Source organism: Gallus gallus, chromosome 1 (assembly GCF_016699485.2).
Source record: "Gallus gallus isolate bGalGal1 chromosome 1, bGalGal1.mat.broiler.GRCg7b, whole genome shotgun sequence".
NCBI lineage: Eukaryota > Metazoa > Chordata > Aves > Galliformes > Phasianidae > Gallus > Gallus gallus.
Window position 1 is genome coordinate 133,780,922 of NC_052532.1, and position 21,913 is coordinate 133,802,834.

General features: G+C 41.6%; 1 protein-coding gene across 11 annotated transcripts in view; it reads left to right on the forward strand.

The window, feature by feature from the left end:
• The window catches only part of MAP4K4 (mitogen-activated protein kinase kinase kinase kinase 4), a 151,989-nt gene that overhangs the window by 95,004 nt on the left and 35,072 nt on the right, over positions 1-21,913 (forward strand). For 8 of the 11 annotated variants that reach the window (XM_015277799.4, XM_015277803.4, XM_015277801.4 and 5 more), the window contains exons 6-15: positions 1,044-1,134; positions 2,678-2,808; positions 5,079-5,133; positions 7,386-7,464; positions 9,416-9,591; positions 10,270-10,342; positions 10,811-11,021; positions 18,260-18,421; positions 20,525-20,611; positions 21,275-21,502. In XM_015277799.4, coding sequence (XP_015133285.2) covers positions 1,044-1,134; positions 2,678-2,808; positions 5,079-5,133; positions 7,386-7,464; positions 9,416-9,591; positions 10,270-10,342; positions 10,811-11,021; positions 18,260-18,421; positions 20,525-20,611; positions 21,275-21,502 — 1,293 coding nt within the window. The remainder of the gene's footprint in view (positions 1-1,043; positions 1,135-2,677; positions 2,809-5,078; positions 5,134-7,385; positions 7,465-9,415; positions 9,592-10,269; positions 10,343-10,810; positions 11,022-18,259; positions 18,422-20,524; positions 20,612-21,274; positions 21,503-21,913) is intronic. The other 3 variants (XM_015277802.4, XM_040657367.2, XM_040657365.2) reach the window with 1 other exon arrangement.

The window sequence follows — 21,913 nt, forward strand, 5'->3', positions numbered from 1 at the left end:
CAGCCCAATGGTTATGTAGGCAAACTGATAAATGATCATTTAACGAGGAACATGTGTTAGAAAATATTTCTCTACAGCAAGCACTACTCTCTTAACCTTTTGCAGCTGTAAAGGTTCTATTGCTTTATTTTTCATAAAACATTAGAAGTCTGGGAGGGCAGTGCAAACAGGCAAGATGATCCCACCAGAGACTGCAGTTTTCCAAGCAGAGTGCCGAGGAGAAACCAAAAGTACGGGCAGTTGCTAAGAGGGTTGCCTATTGTTCTACCAATTACATTAGGGAGTAGAATGCAACATATGTCTTCCCCGACCCTCCCTCCACATGGCTAACGCTTTGGGGCATGCATCCAGGTGCTGTCTCAACAAAAAGCACCGTATGCCAGGAGGTTTTGTTTCCTTTGGAAAGTACAGCGCTCGCTGCTGTGTTTTTTTTTCTTGAGGAGCAATTATCTGCCTTCATATTTATGGAGGATAAGTCAAGATAGATAAGAGAACTCCACTCTGTCTTCGCAACAGCACTTTTTTTTGCCATCAGTATTCCATCACCCTCCAATATAAATGTTAGCCCATCACCATCCCTCCTCCTTCTCAGAAGCCATACCTGCATCATGCTGCTTTCTCCTTTGTTCTTTCTGCCCCACTCCTGGACTAAATTTCCCTTCCTTTAAGTGTGAACCGGTGTATGTCAAATGTCACCAACTACACTGACACCACTGTCATTCACAATGTAATTGTACTGAGACTTTCTGGTCGCTGAGCTTCCTCCAAGTGACAGCTGAAAAGTGTTTGCACAGTGTAGATGCTGAGCTGTGTGTATGCACAGCATGGATACAACCTGGGGCCTTATTCCCTGCTCAATTATCGAAAGCTGAGCGGGTGGTGTGCTGCTACAAGGCTCCTGTGGATTGCATTGCATGTATCTGCTGAGCACAAACCCGTGCACCAAAGCACGGACTACAGGGCTGCAAGGCATGGATTGCCTGCTGTTGGACAAAGAGCCTAACTCTGAATGTTGTCTACTTCCTCTCTTTTCCCTACTGCAGGGGCTGGCACATCTTCATGCCCACCATGTGATTCACAGGGATATCAAAGGGCAAAATGTGTTGTTAACAGAGAATGCAGAAGTGAAACTCGGTAAGTAGGCAAGCACAACTGCTTCCTGATTCATCTAGCCTTTGTTGTTTTTCCTCATGTTCCCAAATTAATTTCATTCTTCAAGAGCCCTGCAACATGTTCTTTAGCGTGTACGCTCTACCACTGCTCTCATGTGGATTGAGGCTCCGGACATATTTCCTCCTGCAAGTTGTTGCATTTCATTCAGGGTTATTTGTCTTCTTACCAGAATTAGTGAGTGAATGGTTTTGTGTCTACATCAATTTTTGTGTGACACAGGTTGGCTCTGATTCCCTTCATCGTGGGCTCGGGAGGTGATAGAAATCATTCCTGCATTTGGTTTTAATTAAAACTAGCACCTGCTGTTCAGATTCTGGGCACAGGAATGTGACCTGGATGGTGCTCTCGAGGGAGCAATGGCTTGAATTTCAAAATGCACTTCCACCTCTGGCATGCCTGCTGAAAACCATGCTGATTCCATGGCCCTTCTCTCCTTTGCAAGTGGACAATCTCTTTTTTCTTTTTCTCTAATCTGTCTCTTCCAGTTACTGCACACTTTAACCTTCTGTGTTTGCATCACACTACATTCACCATCTTTTTTTGGTTAAATATAGAGTCATGCTGAAGGCCTCCCACCCAGCCCACATCCCTTCTGTTTTGCATTACACCTTCCTGCAGCACGAGGCATAGAAAGATGTCCTGGCTGCTGGAGGAGGAAGTTCTCTGGAGAGCTTTCCTCCTTTTGGTCCAAAGTGGAGCACAGTAGCTCCTGTTGCTCCCACAGAGCTTGTCTCTACCAGTTTGTCTGTGTCACTCAAATGATGCATTCTGTGAAGTAGACACAGCCTTCCTAGTCAGACAAATTTTCTGATATGGAAAGGCATATATCACTGTTGTGAATGTGATCCTATCAGTGGAATTGGGAGTGAGGAGAAGTAAAGGGAGGGAAAATCTCCTATAGTGAAATAAATGTCTTTGTTGCAACCGATGTGCAGATGTGCTCAAAGTTATCACCTCCCGAATAATCCTCATCTTTCCTTCCTATGTTGCATCTGCTCTGTGCATTATGGAGCAGAGAGCAGTTCACTGAGCAACAAATTATTTTTGCTGTCCAGCTTCAGAGCAAAAAAAGGTGGACAGCCAAAAAGGAGACTTGTTCACACATGGCTTTCCCATAGCATGGATGGTACCTTTGGGAAGTTGAGTCTGCCTGCATAGACAGTCTTGCGCTTAGCTTCACCAGTTAGGAAGGGAATAGTCCTTCCTCAGCCTCCAAGATGGTATTTTTTCAGCCATGCATTCCCTTCTGGGGAGATGATGCTTCAGAGACAGATTGGAGAGAGGTGAGGAGACCCCGCTGTGTCTCTTCGTGGGCTTGTGGCCTGAGCACACTGCAAGTGAAACGCAAGGAGTCGGCTGCCTCTGTATGAATCATCATGTTTCTCTTCGGCATGGTCCTCCCACATGGAATATCCACCTGGTTTTATTTCCAAATCATCATACAGAAGTAATCACTGCATTATTTTTCCCCTCTGATTTTATTTTAATCTTTTCCCACTCGCAGTGGATTTTGGTGTGAGCGCTCAGCTGGACAGGACAGTTGGCAGGAGAAACACTTTCATTGGAACTCCATACTGGATGGCTCCAGAAGTTATTGCCTGTGATGAAAATCCAGATGCTACGTATGATTACAGAGTAAGAGAGTCATGTTAACAGAGAAATAATACAGAAATGAACACAATAGCTTACCGCTGCATTATGAACATCCACGAATGCCAGCAGTTTTTGTGACTTATGCTTTGTAAGAGTAATTTTGTTTTATGTTGGTACATTCTTGCTAGGGGGACACAAGGTATGGCTCATTGCTATGATTTGTACTGTCCTAGCTTCATAAGGTAGAGACTTCGGTGTGCTGTAGGTACTCAGGGAAGGCCAAAAAAAAGAGTTTAACTGAAGGTGCTTGTTCTCCATTTGTATAATGCTTTTACTATAAACTGTGTTTGAATATGCCCCAGTTATTGTAATAACCCAGAACAATGCATTTTAGGTGTTGCCTTAAATAGATGCACCGTCTGGAGAGCTAGTGAAGGGCAGGAGGAGGTATTTACACTGTGTCTGTTCCTGATTTCTAGATGCATATGCATCTTGATAAAAGACTTAATTACTGCAAAGCCATTAACTGACCTGATGGCATTTGCTTTACCCTTAAGAATATTATATATGTGTATTCAGAGTTAAACTTCTCTAGCCAGAGCATCCTGTAATCTGAAGTCTATTTCTCAGCTTGCTTTAATGAAAGCAGAAAGAAAGAAAATGAGAAAATAAGGTTTTTTTAAAAATCTTCACTTAGATTAATGCTACTATCCAAACTTTTAACCGAGGCAACAAAGAGATCAGAAAAGCGACGATTAGGCTCTTATACTGAGTATTGGGGCTGAATATCAACTTGCTGAGATTGAGGTAATGTTAGATATTGGTATGTATAAATTTATTAAGAAGCAAATGAAACGCAGGTTTGATTTGGTGTTTTTATACCTTTTGATTAATTGATCATGTTGATCCTATTTCTCTTGATTTAATCACTCTTTACATCTAACAGCTCCTTGAAATAAAAACAGTGCTTTAGATCTTCACAGATGGGATTATTAGGATGGTAACTATTAGATGATCTAGCAAAGGAGAAGAGCTCTCTGCTATAGTCATTAGTGCAGCAGCAGTGTGAAAAAGGATTCCTTTCACACCCATGTATCGTTCTTGATGGACCCTGTAGGGGTGTTGAGGCAGGAGTCTTTTTCAGTTATTTATTTTTTTCTTCCCTTAGAAAATTCATGGTTGAAGCTTCCATAAGACCAGGAGGCTGTGTGGTTTTTGCGTAAATTGAAGGATTGCACCAGGAGAAACAATTGCCCTGCTGGGCTTGAAAGTGCAGTTGCCAGACCATTAGAAATTCTCTGCTTGTAGTACAGAAGAGCTTGTTTGCTCATCAGTTTTCACTCATTTGTTCCAAATCGCTATTGTTGCCAGAAATGAACGCTGCTTTTCAGAAGAACAGATCTTTCATAGGAGTGATCGTTCATAGGAGTGGCTATACTCCTTTCAGCAGCCTCCTCCACTGTTTTTCCCCATAAGGAATCTCTTGATTTCATTCCTTGCTAAGACTTTTCCAGCTACATTCGAGCCTCCTGGGTCTCATTCAGGAGCGAATGCAGTTAGCTTCCAGCCAGGGGCACTCTCCAGAGGTAGCACCTTGAAAGACTCTCACTGAAGGATTCTTCTTTCTTGATGTTGCAAACAAAACTGATGTGACAGGGAAGGAGCATTTGCTTTGGCCACAAGTATTGAGGCAAACAGAGGCTTTTCACCTATTTAGCAGTAATGGCTGTTCCTCTATATAAAATTATGTGCTTGTATTATTATCTGGTTTCCATTAACTAGAAAAAAAGTCAAGGAAGGGCTATATTCCACTAATCTGTAGTTGCTTATTTGCTGATTTAGACAATGGGAAAGACTTGCTGGGTTTTGGGGTTTTACTCCTCAGCCTATTTAGTCCTTCATTTTCTTTGTCTTCTGCTTGGGGGAATATCAGGAGTGTATTCTGTGAGTTTATTACAGGGAAGTGTTTGGTCCTTTGTAAACAAGGGAGGAACAAGGAAAAATTCTGTTGTTTTGTAGACTTGGACTTAAGGCAAATGTATTTTTGTTTGTCCTAATGAGAATATATTCGTGTGCTATTAGGAAGGATCATTTGCATGCTCTATATGAATATGTAGATGTGTTTGTGTATAAATGTGTATGATATGGCAAGGAGCCTTTTGTGATACCGTTAAAGAAGAAAGTAGCTTATTATTTAAACAACCTTGTTATTTCCTTGCAGCCTCACCTACAGGGCCTCTGCAAATAGCACTCTTACTGTCTGAATGGTAAATCCACCTCCTAACATATGGTGTCTGTCTCTCTTTATGCAGAGTGACCTCTGGTCCTGCGGCATTACAGCCATAGAAATGGCAGAAGGAGCTCCCCGTAAGTGATATGTGTGCTTTTCCAGTGGGCTGAATAAAGCTGAAACGTATACTTAAGAGATGCCTGTTGTAATCTAAACCTAGTTTTGAGGTTTCTGAAAGTGTCCTCGTGTTATTTCTATTCTCTTTGGTTTTGCCTGCCCTATAAATATAAATTCCCCAAAATAGCAACACTTTTGATATAGCGTTTAAACACTACAACGCAGACTGCAGTAATTTAATTTCTATAGCAGGAATAGTTGGAAGCTAATCAAGCATCAGACTTCCTTCCTATAGGTAGTATGGTGTCTTTTGGAAGTGTGTCCCAGTTTGTGTATGGTCTGGCCTGGGATACTGGAACCTCAGCTAGGGAGAGGTGCAGTGGAGCCTTGAGAATTTGACCGTAATGAAAAAAGCACCTGTAGCAATCTTTCTGTGTTGCCTTTCTATCAGGCTGGGTAAGGCTAACATTGCTTCTCCTTTTGTTTCAACTCATCAGTGGGTGGTGTTGATCTTCCTTAGAAGTGACATGACTTAAACTGTAAATCCGTCTTCAGCACATAATGTTGAACTTTATTTATGCTTTCTGCTTGAGAGCTCTCATGAGTTGATGTTGATATTTTTGAGAGAGAAATCTGGAAAAAATCCTTAGTATACAGGAAAATATTCTTACCCCCACTCCCAGCTTTGGCTCTGGATTTAAAAAAACAGCAGGCTAAAGTACTTAAGAGTAAACTACAATATTAATTTCTTTTTAAGTGTAAACAAACGCCACCACCACACAAGAGCCCAGCTTGAAACTTGAAATGATTGCGTTGAAATGAAGTATTGACATTTTCCTAGCAGAAAAAAAAAAAGCAGTCATTTCATTTGCAGCCTCTGCCAGATCGTTGCTGTTAATGTAAAATTCATAAAATGAAGCATGACATTCTTGTTTGAATCACGTTGTAGGAGGTCTGATGGTTTGGAGTTTTTTTCCTTTCTAATGGCAAGTTTGCATGATTGCCCATATGAGAGCTGCTCCCAGGACACCTCAGCCAGCCCTGTGTTAACAGCATTTGAGCTACCACTTGACCTCCTTTTTGCATTACCTTTTTGTTCAGAGCATTGAGGTGCCTGGGAGGCTCTCAATTAAAAGCTGTTTCAGTGGGTTTTTTAAGCCTGGAATTGGGCAGGAATATTTTTTCATCTCCACACTGAAGCAGAGCTTGGCCCCCTCTTCATGTAAAATCAGTAGAGGGGCACTTGGAAAGTAAGCAAAAATCCTGTGTTAATGCTAAATAGCTCTTGCCTTGGACTGTCTACTGGTATGTGGGGTCTACCGCCGCCTCCTCAAGATGCAGCTGAAAAGTCTGTCCTTAAACTTGGTGATCTGGTAGAATCCGTGGGCATCCAAGAGCCTTCTCCACCAGCATTGTGGCCTCTTGTCTCAGAAACCTGGATTACTATCATGTCAGTCTCCTTGTCCTAAATTTCTTGCGCATGGAAGACATTACCTCTTTCTGCAGAGATCACTGGAGCTGGAATTGGTGGTGCAAGGGGTCAACCATTGGAAGATGATCAAAATGGAGGATTTGCTTTCAGTTCCCTTTCTTGGGCAGCCTCCTTCCCTGCTCTGTCAGCTTTGCAGTGGTACTTTTGCTCCAGTGCAGCAGGAAAGATTATCTGGCAGAAATTCCAGACTCCAATTCCATGCTCTCTGAATTAAGGGAGTTCAGGTTTACATTGCAGTTCTGCAGGGAATATTTTTTATTTATTTATTTTATCCGTATTGACACTTGCATGTTTCAAAATCTGCAGGCCTGGGAATATAGAAAAGCTTCAAGTCTGGAGAGTGAAAGTGGGGCATCCTGCTTTAATTCTTTGTGTAATGGGAGAGGAGGGCAAGCGAAGAATTTATATGTAACAGTAACTGTTTTTCTTCCTTTCTGCCATCCTCTCCCAGTATTCTCTTGAGCAAAACTTAAGTTAGATAACTCGGAAATGGAGGAGGGCTGTGCACAAATGTTCCCATTGTGGTTGATTCTGAAGGTTAATCTGTGCCTTGATTTCTAGGGCTGCCCTTAGCACGTCGAGCTGCAGAATTGTTGTCATTTTGGTCAAATTCCATCGTCATTTTGGTCAAATTCCATCTAGCTGGGTTGCTATCTACAATTCCTGCATATGTGGTGGGGATTGTGGGAATGTCTGTGGGAGCTGAAGCCATGGTATTGACAAGGAGCAACTAAACAAATGCCTACATACTTGTGTTTGGTTTTGTTTTCTGTCCTCCAGCACTTTGTGACATGCATCCCATGAGGGCACTCTTTCTGATACCCAGAAACCCTCCCCCACGGTTAAAATCCAAGAAATGGTATGTATACGTGGCCTCTTCTTTGTATCTTCTGTTGTAGCCACGGTATTTGTCTTAGTGCTTACCGTTCTGTTACCACTTGCACAGAACTGTAGGGCACTTTATTGCCTAAAACCAGTCTGTTGTTATCTCCTGTGCCATTGAGTCAACGCAGAAAATAAAAAGTATGCATTGTTTATTTAGTTCTGTTTGTCCCAGAGATATGGTACCACATTCTGTGAAAACGAGAATGAAGCGTGTTTTTAAAGTGACAAATAGAAATGTATTTTAAAACATAAACTCCTGCAGCACTCTTAATAAGCAGTATGTTTTCTCTGATGTATCATAACACAGAAGCAGAGCAGCACTATGGCGCTCTAGTTGCTAAGTTGAAAGGAGCTATTAAAAGTAATGAAGGCTTTTATTGTAATTATTGTAAACGATTGAAATTGAGTGTGCGTTTCTTGCCAGCTGAGAGGAATCCATTAGTATCGGAGGATTTCCTCACAGTTACTGGTTATGACTGGCATGTATGAAACGAAAATACTCCCTGGAAAGAGGTTTTGTATAGATTGAATGTGATCACAGGATGCTGTGATCCTGTCAAAATAGTGATTTGCCTGCCTATTCAAAATCAACATAGTATGAGCTTGGTTTGCTTGCTGGACTTGGACTTTGCCTGGGTTGACTTATTTATGCTCTTATGCTGTCATGGTATCCCACTCCCTCTTTCAAATCTGCTTTCTGCATGTGTTAAAGTATTTGTACGAACATTTCACGAACCTTTTTATTCCTTTTTATTCCTTTTATTCAGAGTCATAACATTCTAGGTGTGAGTAATAACAGAAAAAAGTGAAGTTATCTTGAATTCAGCCTCCTACATGGTACTAGGAAAGTGAAGCAACGGATGGAAACTGTTGTTGGTTTTGCATTTAACCAGCTAATAGAAGTATTTGCTGCCCAAGTATGGGAGCAGCTTGAGAGCAGCAAGCAATCAAAAAGTGAATCTGGCCAAAGCCAGGGCTGCTGTGACTCAACTGTTTTTATTTACTGTAGTCAATATCAGGTTATGAGAAAATAGGCCAAATGGTGACAAATACAGTTGTGAATATTTTCCTTGCTGGCATTTTGCAGGGCAGCTTGTTTGGTGACTTCTGTCTGGAGGGATCCTCTTTTGAGTGTTCAAATTAAGTGCAGATAAGGAATGACGGTGCCCCAGCTTGACAGACTTCCATCCCCTGTCACGTTACGCAGTGTGCAGGAGGAACTCAGTTCAGTTTATATCCCTTAAATTGTGCCAGTGAGAATTCGCCCCCAAGTGCTGGTGTTGAATGGACAGCATTGTTCAACATCACGTGCTGTTCTGTGAGAATTGCTTTGTGTGGCTCTTCGGGTAGAAAATAAATAAGCTTAAGCTATTATAGACCCTTCTCAGTGAGCCCAGGTGCCTGTAAAAGCAGCAGCATGCATGGTGCTGCTTGCATTAGTGCAGTGTTGGCAGCAACTCTTGCGGCTTTCCTCATGGCTCGTCTGAAGTAGACATGCCCTTAGATAGCATGGGCAGGTGGAGACACACCAGAGCTGCCCTGCCTGTGCTCCAAGCAAGCTGGATGCAAGCCAGCTCCAGCCCAGAAGTAGCAGAGCTGGGTTTGCATGATTTGCTTTCACTAATATAGCCTGCATTTCAGGGCAATTATGCCTGTGAAAGAGGGCACATCTCTGCAAGGCTGTGCCAAAGCACTGCAGGTATGTTGGCATTGCCCTGTGTCCGCCCAGCCCCGTGTTCAGCTGGTGCACGTTTGGCTCTGTTTTGGAGGCACACTTTCAGACAGCATTTTTACCATCTTCTGGGATGTGATGCTCTTTGAGGAAAGGAGTTAGGCTTTGGGGAAGAACGGGAAGAGTTGTTTGAGCTGAGTTGCAGCTGTGATCTTGTTTTGTTTTGCTTTTTTTCTCCTTCCTGCTTTCTCAGGTCGAAAAAGTTTTTCAGCTTTATAGAAGGTTGTCTAGTGAAGAATTACATGCAGAGACCTTCTACAGAGCAACTACTGAAACATCCATTTATACGTGACCAACCAAATGAAAGGCAAGTCCGAATCCAGCTTAAGGACCATATAGACAGGACCAGGAAGAAGAGAGGAGAGAAAGGTATGCAGCTTCTAAAAATCCAGTCTTGCAACTTAGTAAGAATAGGTATTTTTGTCTTGCTTTTTGGTCTAAATCCTCACCACTAGAAAAGCTCCAAAAAAAACCCCCATACCCTTGAGAGGTTCTTTTTTAATTCATGTGTTGACTCTCAGCAAGTTTTTGAGTTTTGTTCTGTCATTACACACAGAAAATACCAGGTGCAAGCATCTCGTTTTCAGAGAAGTTGCATTTTACTCCCTTATGAGCTACTGCCTCTTCCATTAAACAGTATTCAGGAGGATACTGGCATATATGCCTTTCCCCTTTTTGTTCTTCAGTAGGTTCATTTCTGGAATGATGCCATAACTCAAACTGAAGAAGTAATACATCACGAGACCTATGAAGCAAATGTCTCGGGCAGCCTATTCTCTTTGCTCAGGTGGTGCCAAGATTCCCCAGGTGTTTTCTCTTATGTATAGAACTTGGTGTCATTCAGGGAATTTGCTGAAGGTTTACTGCAAAGTGTTGCTACGTGTGTGGGAAGATGGGCTTGTATATGTTTGTAAATGAATCCTAGGGTCTGAGCTGGACCTTCTCACTGAAGGGGTTAGGAACTGGTTCATTAAGGCACTGTTCCAAGTCTGCACTGTTCTGAAATTAAAGGTAAGCACTATCTGGGTCTTTGTTTCTTTCCTTTAGATGAGACTGAGTATGAATATAGTGGAAGTGAGGAAGAAGAGGAGGAAGTGCCTGAACAAGAAGGAGAGCCAAGGTAATAACTGCTCTTTGGAGGGTTTTGAGCAGTCCATGCTAAACAAGTCTAAATGCCCGTGACTGTAAATCAGGAGCATGCTAAATTTCTGTTTTCTATTAAGTGCATGCACAAGCCACGCAAACCACCCAAAGGGTTTGAATGCCTCTTCTGTGACTGCTGAAGGTTTTAAAGCTCCCTGTTGTATGGCTTAGAGCCAGAGAGCTCTGGATGGAAGGAGATTTATGGCAAATGTGATTGGTCAGGGGCTCCGGCATGTCAGAGTTGGTCCGTATTTTGCTTGGCCTCATTTCACACCTTCCACTGAGAGCGTGTATTTGATGTGCATCCAGTGTCGTTTTGAAAGAAATGAGATTAAAATTTAACGTCATTTTATATTTTATTAATGTTTCCCTACTTTGGAAAAGGTATTTAATGGCCTATCAGGTTTTTTTTTGTATAAGAGGCCTCAACTTCCTTTTGTTGCAGTTCCATTGTCAATGTGCCTGGAGAATCAACCCTCCGACGTGATTTCCTGAGGCTGCAGCAGGAAAACAAGGAACGATCCGAGGCCCTTCGGAGACAGCAGCTGCTGCAGGAGCAGCAGCTTCGTGAGCAGGAGGAGTACAAGAGGCAGCTACTGGCAGAGAGACAGAAGCGCATTGAGCAGCAGAAGGAGCAAAGGAGACGGCTGGAAGAGGTAGAGACAGCAGACTGAAGCCTGGGGGCAAGAGCCCCTCTTCCACTTGTGTTTCCCATACTCGTGCCCATGCAGAAAGAGATCTTTGTAGCCCCAGAACATCTCAGGAAAGAAAATGTACAAATGCACTGGCAAATGTAGAGAAGAAGATTTAAACCCAAGTCTGCCTACATGAATGTGAGCAGTATTCCAAAGTATTGCATTTCCAGGAGCTCCTGTGAAGGCAAGAGGAGCCAAAGCCTTAGTTGTTTGAAAGTATCTAGGGAAGGCTGGGCCTTGGTCTCTGTTCCAAAGAAGAGGCAACGTGTCTAGACTTCAGGTAGCTGTAGAGAACAAGAGACGTTATTACTATGCAGATTTTGTTTTTTTTTTTAAACTGGGCAGTGCATCAAAATGATTTTTGGGAGGCCGTGATGTGCTTAGAATTTCACTGGAAAACTTTCTCAAGCAGCTGTGTTTGACACTCATTCACGTTAGGTAGAAACCTACTTTCTCGTATATTATTCCCTCATACATAGTTGCATGGCGACTAAAAGTGACACAGATTAATAAGTATGATTTAAAAATCAATGCTAAATTTATAATTGTACAAAAATTATTAATACTTAAATCACACTTTTGTAATACGGCAAGTATGCAGTTTGCATAGGCAATCTGGACATGAGGGGAAAAAGATGAACATGTAAAGTATTGTTCCATGGTACTTTTCGCCTCGTAAGAGCTTGTATGTGCTTATATCTATGTAGACGGAATAGTCAATGTGAGCTTCAGAGGTAAAAGATTTCAGAGCAGCTCTTCAGCCAAAGCTGCGCATGAGAGCTGCAGTGAAACCAGTCATCTGGCTCTGCAGGAGATGCAGGGTCAAACTCCAGTTGTCCTTAGATGACCTCTTGTTTGAGTCACTGTTTCTACTGTTCACTTAGCAATGGTGAAAAAACTACACCCAGTCTGATTTTCCAAATCCTGGTAGTGCTTAATGAGGAGGCAACCAGTACCAAATGTTAATTTGCATCTCGACTTCAAATTTCATGTGATGTGTTTATGTAACAAACAACAGAAAATTCCAAATGGCTTTCCAGGTCACGCTATGCTCCTTATCCCTCCTTTTTAGTGTGCCAGTGAGTTCAGTGCTGTTATAAGAAGGGACTGGTAGCAAACGCTCGGACACACATAGAGCCAGGAGGAGGGACAAGGGGGAGACATAAACTCCATTTCTTCTCTCCTTCTTCCCCACCCTTCTCAGACTGCCAAGATAAACAGCATTGCTCATCCAGCTGTTTTTAGACTTTGGCTTTGTAGCAATTTTGCAGGGGGAGCAGATAACAAAAAGACTATAAAAAGAAACAAGGGGCCTATATGAAAATATATATTTTTAAATGTATATTGTCAGGTGTGGGTGAGAGATACCACTTCTGCTCTAAGCTTGACCTTAGTCTGGGAGTCAATAAGTTCTTTTAAATGCCTCTTTAATGTCTAGGGTTCTCTGGGGAGTAGTTCTTTGGGGAGGAGGGGTATTACAATTAAATTACCTAGGTCATTTAACTTTAGCAATCAGTACAAACTTTAAAATCTGGAATTTCATTTTAAAATAAAGGAAATGCAGCTGCTAATAATGGAAACAAAGCAACATACCTCTTTGCTGTATGGGGTTGAATGGTATTTGGGAAGTTGCAGAAATCCTAAGTTACTGAGCATCTAAAAGAAAAGGCAATTACCTGAAAGTTATGATTAAAACAGTCTTGCTGCTTCTTAAAATACAAGACAGAACTAACAACTTTAGTGACCACAAGACATCATGTGATGTAGGTTAATGTATTACTGAATAAGGCTATACAGTAAACCATGTAGAGTTTGAAAGAGAAAAGCTATTACCTTTTATTGAGTCCATAACCTCTGCCTGGTTCCCTTAAAGTCATTAATATGAGTGATGAGCTCTATAGGTTTCCTTTTACAGGTGATGGTGGGGGAGTTCTTAAAGTGAATAAAAAATGGATTCAGAACTTAAAAAAAACCAAACAGCTCACTTAATTTGTTGGATCATCTGTTGGAAAAATGCATGTTCCCCAGTGATTCTTAACAAAGCATCAGCCAAAACAAGCTCTTTAAGATGGGGGAAGGGTAGTAGACACATATTTAGATAAACATCAGTGTTGTGACACAATTGAAGGCCAAAATACTGAAGTGTTGTCACTTTGTCCTTAACTCACCCGCTGTTTGATGAAGCCAGTAAACAATGAGAAGCTTGGTAATGTGAGTTATGATTAACATCAGTCATTGAATCTCCGGCTATCAATTTTTGTATATTATTACTAAGCACTGCTTTCTTGTAATTTTTGCTTGTGTACAGCATATGTTTTGGTATAACTGTTTGACATTCTTTGGGAAGAATTCTATGCATTAGATAATCTCCCTGGCCTAGTTACTTGTCTCTCTCTTCCTAAATTAAAATTGAGGGCTTGTTCTTACAATGCTGACACAGAGCCTAGACGTTTTTGACTAAGACTGCAACAGAAATGGTGCTTAGGATACCTGCCAAAAACTGTAATTCTCGGCAGTATAAGAGAAAAGATTGCTTTTTAAATGGTGTAAGGGTGACTTTTAAAAGTCGCTGTTGCAGGGACCTTATAATTTATTTATTAGGAGGAAGAAATCATACATGGTCAAAGAGCAGGAAATTACTCAAAACATTTTGAGAAGAGGATTGCTCTTCTTCCTTCTCACCCCGCTTTAGAATGTGCATACAGCTTCGTTGCATAAATATCAGCTATATGACATATGAGAACTTGGATGGTTAAAACGAGAAACCTGAGTTGTACTAGTTGTTCTACCAGGTGTCTGTGCTTCTGTTCCATCAACATGAAGATACCGGTGCTCAGTGTGATGCACATGGAAAGGCACTGGAATTGGTACTTTGCAAAACTGAGTCTGGTTTGACAAATTCAGAATTAGCTGTTCTGAATCCCATTCTGTGTGGACCTCTGCAGGTAAACATAACCAGATGAAATGATATGCCCATTTGTGAGAACTAAGATGGATGTTCTTGGGATGTTAGGATATAGCTCCAGTAGAAACAGATTTGTGGAGCTCAGTAATTAGAGTGCTGAGGACCCAAAGACTTCACTACCAGTATTTGAAGACGAGAGGAGTTGCTTTGGATTAGCTGAGGTCTAGACTGCCTGCCTGCTTGTGGTTGGAGCACATTTGCCCTTTTAATTTCGTCCAAAAGGAGTGGTTGGCACTCTGAGACCTCTTTAAAATATGAAACAAAACCTGGTAAGAAGAGATGATTGGATGATTCACTTCAAAAGAGCACTCCTGATTTGAACTAAGATGCTAATGTACTTATACCCGCAGGTGATTTTTGCCATAGCTTTGTTTCTTTTACATAAGAGGAGATTATTCATATCTACTTCATTTGAATTGCCTGCACTTTGGACTGGTACTGAGTGAGAAGTTCTACATCTGGCTAATCTGTTGTGTGAGCATAGTAAAAGTCCCTCTATCAATCTTAATAGTCCTCTTCCTGAACTGATACCAGCCTACCCAATTCTCTGTGAAATAGATCATTAACATATATATTTCTCAGCCTTTACCTGAGAATAAGGCAGAGTAATAATATTCTATGAATATTAAATTAGGAGATGTACATTCACCTTAGGCATTTTGTTGTATGAACTGGGTCCTAGATCTGTTGGTAAATACCAACTGCATGTGTAGTTGCATTGCCCCCTCCTGGTAAATCATACTCTACTACATGGTCTTCCAACGTGGAGGTGTAGGGTACCACTGTGAGATCATCTTAAATGCACCCTAAAGCCAGCTAAAGAGCAAGAGTATTTACACTGTGTTTTCTGTATGTTATTTACATCTCTGCATGGTTCTAGTTATTTTACGAAGTGCCAAAATTTGAGGTTGCATGTGTTCTATAAAAATTCTGTTTCATCATCTCTGATATTTCTTTAAATAGTTCCTATACTTAACTTCTGGGTAATTATTACCTTTTTGAAAATAACATTTTCATCTGGTGTGGATAAGGAAGTTGGTAATACCATATCCAACTACAGAAGATACATGCATCCAGAATTTCAGTGAATCCTGATATTTACTTGATACCTATTGGGTATGTAGAAGAACAGTGTTTTACACCAGAACTGTTCTGTAGTATATGATAAAAATTACAGCATCTAACAGCCACACTTACTAAAGTCAGAAGTCCAAGTTCTGTAAACAGAGCTGACGCTAGTTTTAACTCAGGCCGCAGATCTTAGTGGTTTTTCTTTCCTTGGGGCAAGCTATTGGAACACAGTGGCCAGGGCTTTATCTTTGTGGAAGGATTACTGGAGACAGTCAAGTGACCATGTGCCAACAGAAGCATGATAGGAAGTCACCTAAAGGGCAGCTCCTGAAGACATCTTTGGTCAACGACGGCTTGCAACTAACCACCTTTGCCATTACTTTTGACAAAATGTAGAGTTGGATCCAAGAGTTGCTTGTCACTGCATTTCCTTTCCCTGTGGCTGTTAAGTCAGTTCCGCTTTGTTAGCAGTCACTGTTCCAGCGCTCAGGTTTCAAGGTGGTGCTCAAAGGAAGGGGAATTTTTCTCCTACAGTTGGGACTGAGAATAAGCAGATGGTGTAGGGTATTTGTGAATGTGCATGTGGTGCCAGGTCCTTGCTTTCCACCTGCATGGCACAGGGTTGAAGGGATTTCTTATGGGAAGGCAGTAGCAATGCGCTGAAATGCCATCTCCCCGTGCTCTTTGGTGTCTAGACAGTAATGTGTTTGTGCTTTGGGGAGTTGACTTAATTGCACATGGGTGGCAGAAAATCTGCCTCTTTAAAAATATATATATATATATATTGCTGGATAATAAATATTCAACTGCCAAGTTAGCAGTCTTGTTCAAGAGTGGCTTAAAAATCTTGTCTTTTAACAATCAGTATTGTTTTCATGATACCATGGGGAATCAGCTGTCTCTTAGTCTAATTTGTAACTTGTTTTTATATTATTAAGTTCAGTTTATTTATTGTTGACTATTCCTTTGTTGGTTCAGGAAGCGATGAATTTGTGTTGTCTGAAAGACCTAAATTCTGCCCATTTTCCTTGTAACAAGAATGATGCCATCACAAGATTTGCAGTATATCCACATGACAACGTCAACACAGTGTTGTTAGACAGGCAGGCTTCATATGTTTAAGAAGTGTTTGAGTTGATAAATGTGCATATTAAGCAGCCAGCAGTGTGTTGTCTCTCACATCCGCAGGGCAACAGAATTATTGCACTTCGTATCTTAGTTTTCTTAAACAAAGAGCCTGTCAGACTCGATTAGCCAAGAGGCACTTGAATATATTGACTTAAATATAGAAATTGTTTGACACAGATGTGTATATTCAGAAATAAAAGTGCCTGTTTAATCTCTTTAAAGAGCGTATATGTCGAAATGAAGGAGAGGGAGCAGCGAAACCTATGAAATGCACTGTGTTTGACAGCTGCCTTGCAGCACTTTGACTATTTCTGTATCTATTTTCATTGAAGAGAGCTTCCTTAAACAAGAGAGGAAAGACTGGTCGATGTGTTTAGTTAGGAGAGGATGTGCAAGAGCGCAGAAGCTATGTTTCTGAGAAGAACATGGGGGAGAGGAAGACTTGTGCTTCATGGCATAGAGAGGTGGTAGTGAACCAGGATGTTCTTTTGGGCAAGGAAGAAAGGGATCATAGTAGAGAAGGGTATATTTGAACAGTGGTCTTCGAGAAAATTTTATGTTTTCAAAAACAGCATGTAGTTAAAGAGAATCATAATGCAGCCCATTTTTTTTATTACCATTTCTTAACATGCCTGAGTTGTGTCAGTGTTGATTCCAGAAGGCAAAAAAAGCTGTTGAACTTTCAACTGTTTCATAGGCATGTGAGGTAACATACCAAGTAGAGGAAGCTCATCCCAATTCCATGAAGTAACCCAAGGAGTGTAGTTTGGCCTTTGCTCATTCAGTGAGCAAAGCATGTTCAGTGAAAAACGTACCCGTAACGATGGATTTATGAACCCCCAAAAAATCTTAATCAGAGTGTTCTTGCAAGACTGTGTGGAGTACCTTGAATTGGTAAATCTGTGGCAGCTTTGCGTCAACAAAAAAAAAGTGATGATTGTATTAATCTGAACGTAAAAAGCAATAACCAATGGCTTTAGGGTTTTACTGTTGGATTTGGGATTAAATTTGAGTATGCTTTTTTTGTTTAAATGTATTCTCTGCTTTTTAGCATATTGTAGAAATCTATAGTAAAAGAAAAAGTAGAGAAGTAGTTGAACAGGAGACAGCTGGGTCTTTTGACACTCAGGCAGTTGTGGGAGGCTGCCTGGGATTTTGAGGTAGGTGGACGAACTAGATGCTTCTGCAGAAGTGCTGAAAGTGTTGGTCACGACTGTATGGGCATTGAAAATGTCTTGTCTGAATGTCATACGTGGTTGTATCTGGACGTAAATGAGTTGGTTCATGCTTTTTAGAGCTGTTTTCCAAATTCTTTTCAGACTTGAGCAGACTTATGTGCACCAGTTTGCATTTGGGTCATGTGTGGAAGCTTATCTCTGGAAGCATAAAAGCTTAACTCACCTCTTTTATGTCTTTTACTTATAGGTGCTTTTGATGTTCTGGGAGGGGCTGAGGTGCTGTTGGTCAGCTTTCATTCCCTGTTGGGCAAAGTTTTGGGCAGTACCTTAAATTGAGTTTGATTGTTGACCCAACACTACCAGATTCTTAGCAGACCATGATCTAGTCTTTGAAAGAGAAGCTGCTTACCAAAAGCTGAGATGGTTCTCATTTGACTTTTAGCTAGTTCAGTGGGGCTGATCATTTCCTTCTGGAAACAGCTATAGGTAATGTGTTGAATCCCAGAAAACTGTCCCTCTGCTTCATACTTAAGTTCAACAGTTCCTCAAAGATTGAGATTTCAGTGTGAATGTGTTTTGATGAGCAGAGGTGAGCTTCCACACCACAGCTGTCAAGGACATAGTATGTGACTTTGTATATAAGAAACCCAGGAGAGTAATTGATGCTTTTAGAGGTAGTTTTGTGTGAGGTATATAAGTTAGTTTCCTGATGGAGCACTTACATAAAATGTTTTGTCACTCAGTTGCAGAGCTTGCCAGTCCTGGTAAATCTCTCTCTTCCCAGCAGAAAACAACCCCACCTCTTTCTTTGATAACAACAAAAGTAAAACTTTGTGGTTTCTTTTCCCTTTCTGTAGCAACAAAGAAGAGAACGGGAAGCTCGCAGGCAACAAGAGCGTGAACAAAGGCGGAGGGAACAGGAAGAAAAAAGACGTCTGGAAGAAATGGAGAGGAGACGTAAGGAAGAGGAAGAGAGGAGAAGAGCAGAGGAGGAAAAGAGGAGGGTAGAAAGGGAGCAGGTGAGTCCATGATACAGATATATATGTAATAGGTTTGTTTCTTCTTGATTCTAATTTTATTTTCTAAAAACTAATAAGGCTAAAACAGTCTAGAGACAGCCATATGCTGGCATTTTCATCTTTGTTGTCTCTGACAGCAAAGGCACTAACACAGATTGTAGGGCTTTACGGAAAATTGTTGCAGCCTCAATATTCCCTCAAAAAAGACCTTTTGTTACGGTAGTTACACTGAATTCAGCTCATGTCTCTGGACTTGACTAAAAACCATCAGAATTGGTAAAATCATCGCTGACTGAAAACCATTTATGGATTTGTCTTGCTGGATCTGTGGTTCTTGCAGGACGTGCCCCATGTTCAAGAGGCCTCCGAGAGAAAGGCAGCTCTGTTGCCTGTCGACTTCTGACACCCAGAGTGGGTCAGAGGTTCTTGATAAGTTTTGAATATTCTGAATTTGTGGTGGAACCTTTGAGCTGCAGAAGATTTTCCTTTCTAAAATTCATACAGTTAAATATGCGATCTTACTTTATTTAAAATCAAGTATAATAACGTATGCCAATTCAGGCAGCAAATATATCTTAAGTTGTCAGTGTGCTCTTAATACGTTGAAAGTGCAGGTGAGAAACCTTTGAAACCATATGAAATTGAGCTGCCGAATTTATGCATGGAATCTTCATGTTTTAAAAATTATTTAAAAGCTCTAATCGGGTTGATAATCAAGGTAATAATTACTCTGCATTACTGTGATCTCAAATAAAAAGCCAAAATTACTCTCCTAGAGGCTGATCTGTAAATTTCCCATTACCTTCAGGAGTGTTGGTTTTGGCCTGACATACCTAATTTTTCTTACGTAGAGTCATAGAGATCATTGATGATCATGTTACTGGGGAATTGCGTTGTGTTTATATATATTTCAAAGATTTTTTTGAGTCAGAAGAAGAGAAGACTAACCGATGGGAATAAATATGGAACAATCTTTAATTACAGCACAGCAATTTGCTTTTGGGCAGACACCGGGTATTCCCCCAGCTGCTTTTTAAACTGTTGAAATGCTAATTACGCACAGTGCCAATAATGACGAATGGTTAATTGATGCGGTCAAACGACTACAAATTACTTCTTATTTAAGAGAGAGAAGAGGTGTCCCCTCTTAGAATTTTTGTTCCCCTAAACGAGGGCTCAGCTCTCAGTATGACAATGTAGTGGACGTCATCAGTCTGTCGCAAGACTTTCTATAGCTCCCATCACTGTATCACTGAACCATTAATTTCTTTATGCATACACTGTAAGCGTATGCGTGCTTGCGTGCGTGTGCGCGTGCTCGTGTGTGTGTGCGCATGCATGTGTTACGTACTTCCATTAATTGCATGATAGGATGTTACCAGCTTGGGTTTGGTGCTTCAGACTTTGAGTTGTTGTAGGGGGTCAGGCGAAGCTGCAGGTAAACGTCTTGAGCTGTGAAGGCTGCAGGCGAACAGGCGGCTAGATCGCAAGAGCGAGCGAGTTTGGTCTAATATCTGTTTCCTGGTGGATGTTTGTTTGTGTCATAACTCATCGCATAATTCAGCAAGGCTGGCAGCGTCTGCTCAGGAGAAGCTTCTGGTGAGGGCGGCAGGGGAAGAAGGCAGGGCAGGGCTGAACTGCATTTGGCAGAGCCCCTTTGGGGGGAGCTTGCACCAGCTCTGCCCTTACTAAGCCTGGCTCTAGCTGTTGCTAACAGTTCATCGCACCAGTGCAACAAACTAATGTTTAATACAACTTGCATGTGACTTTGTGTTGGCTGTGTTGAGTCAGACTTGCTATGTTTTAACTTTACCAAAACCTTCAAGTGCATTGTGCTGCTTCTTGAAATCACTTCCAAAATATGTAAATGAGCTCTGGCTCATGCCGGCAACATTTGCAGGAGTCCAAATTTTGGAATGGAAGGGGCCAAAATACGATGCTCAGGAGACAGGGCTTCCTAAATTGTTCCGCAGGCACTAATCCACCCTGAAGTGCGTTTCTCGTTAAAGCTGAACTGGGGAAGTAGCGTGCGGTGTGCCACCCAGGGGGTTCTGATGCATTCCTTTTGAATAAATTCATTGCTGGGTAATTTCTATGTGACAGGAGTATATCAGGCGACAGCTAGAAGAGGAGCAGCGGCACTTGGAAATTCTACAGCAGCAGCTGCTCCAGGAGCAGGCCATGTTACTGGTAAAGCACTGTATCTGTTTTGTTCAGTAGCTATAGGATCCATTTATCTGGCCAGTCCTAGGCTTCCCTCAGTCGGGCACAGCTGCACTGACAGTCTGACAACAAAGGAGCTTGATTAAAAGGCCATTTATGCTAGCGTCGTGGGCTGACAGGCACATATGAGAAGTGCTGTGTGGTCACACTGCTTTCTGGGTTGTAAGAGGAGGCTTTATGTTAAAGTGGAACAGTTCTGGTTTGGCGGTCGAGTTTCTGAACAGACCTTGAAGAACTAGAGTGCTTGTGTTGCAGATCAAAAGCACACATGATATGTAAATCCACCCCAGGATACAATGGCCTAGTGTTGTTCTAAATCATTGTTTTATGAACTTACACTGAATCTAGTATAAATAACTTCGTTCTTTTTTCTTCTAATAAAAATCAGTTTTGACATAATTCTCCAATCACGTGAAGCTTAGCAGTATACTCTCAACTTTCCCAACATGAGACGCATGCCATATTGATCCAGCTTAGCTTTTGGTTACATTTTAACAATGAAATAAATAAATAATAAAAAAACAACAAAGCAACAGCAACCAGAAATGTGCATTTTTAATGGGATGGATAGGAACATGTGTACCATATATTCCATGCCATGTCTTGAATTACTCACATGTTCTCTCAAAGGAATACAGATGGCGAGAGATGGAGGAGCATCGACAGGCAGAGAGGCTCCAGCGCCAGTTGCAGCAGGAGCAAGCCTACCTCCTGTCACTGCAGCATGATCACAGGCGGCAGCAGCAGCAGCAACAGCAGCAACAGCAGCAACAGCAGCAGCAGCAAGAAAGAAATAAACAAAGCTATCATACCCCTGAGCCTAAATCCCACTATGAGCCTGCTGAAAGAGCGCGTGAGGTAAGTCCTGAGAGAGAGAGGAATATGCCACTTGCTCCTCCATCCCTGCACCTGTTGGCATCGTGGTAGCTGTGGCTCTGCTGCAGTGTGGTTGGAGACCAAAGTGTTGTGACTGACGGGAAGGATGTTTTTAAATGTTGGTGACTGGTTTCCCAACCCAAGGAATACTTCTGAATACTTCTGCTGTCATTGAAAGTGATGGTTTTTAGATGTAAAAGGTGGGAAGAATTTCTGAAATGCTGCAGACTGAGGGGGACCTGATACTGGAAGCATCCAGTCAGGGAGGTAATCTCATCCGGACTTCATCAGATGTCTTCACAGGAAGTGCTAGTGCAGTTGTTAGGCTGTGTTGCTGGCAGGTACTGAGAACTGGAACTTTGGAGGGAATTGGAAAACACAGACCTATGAGGG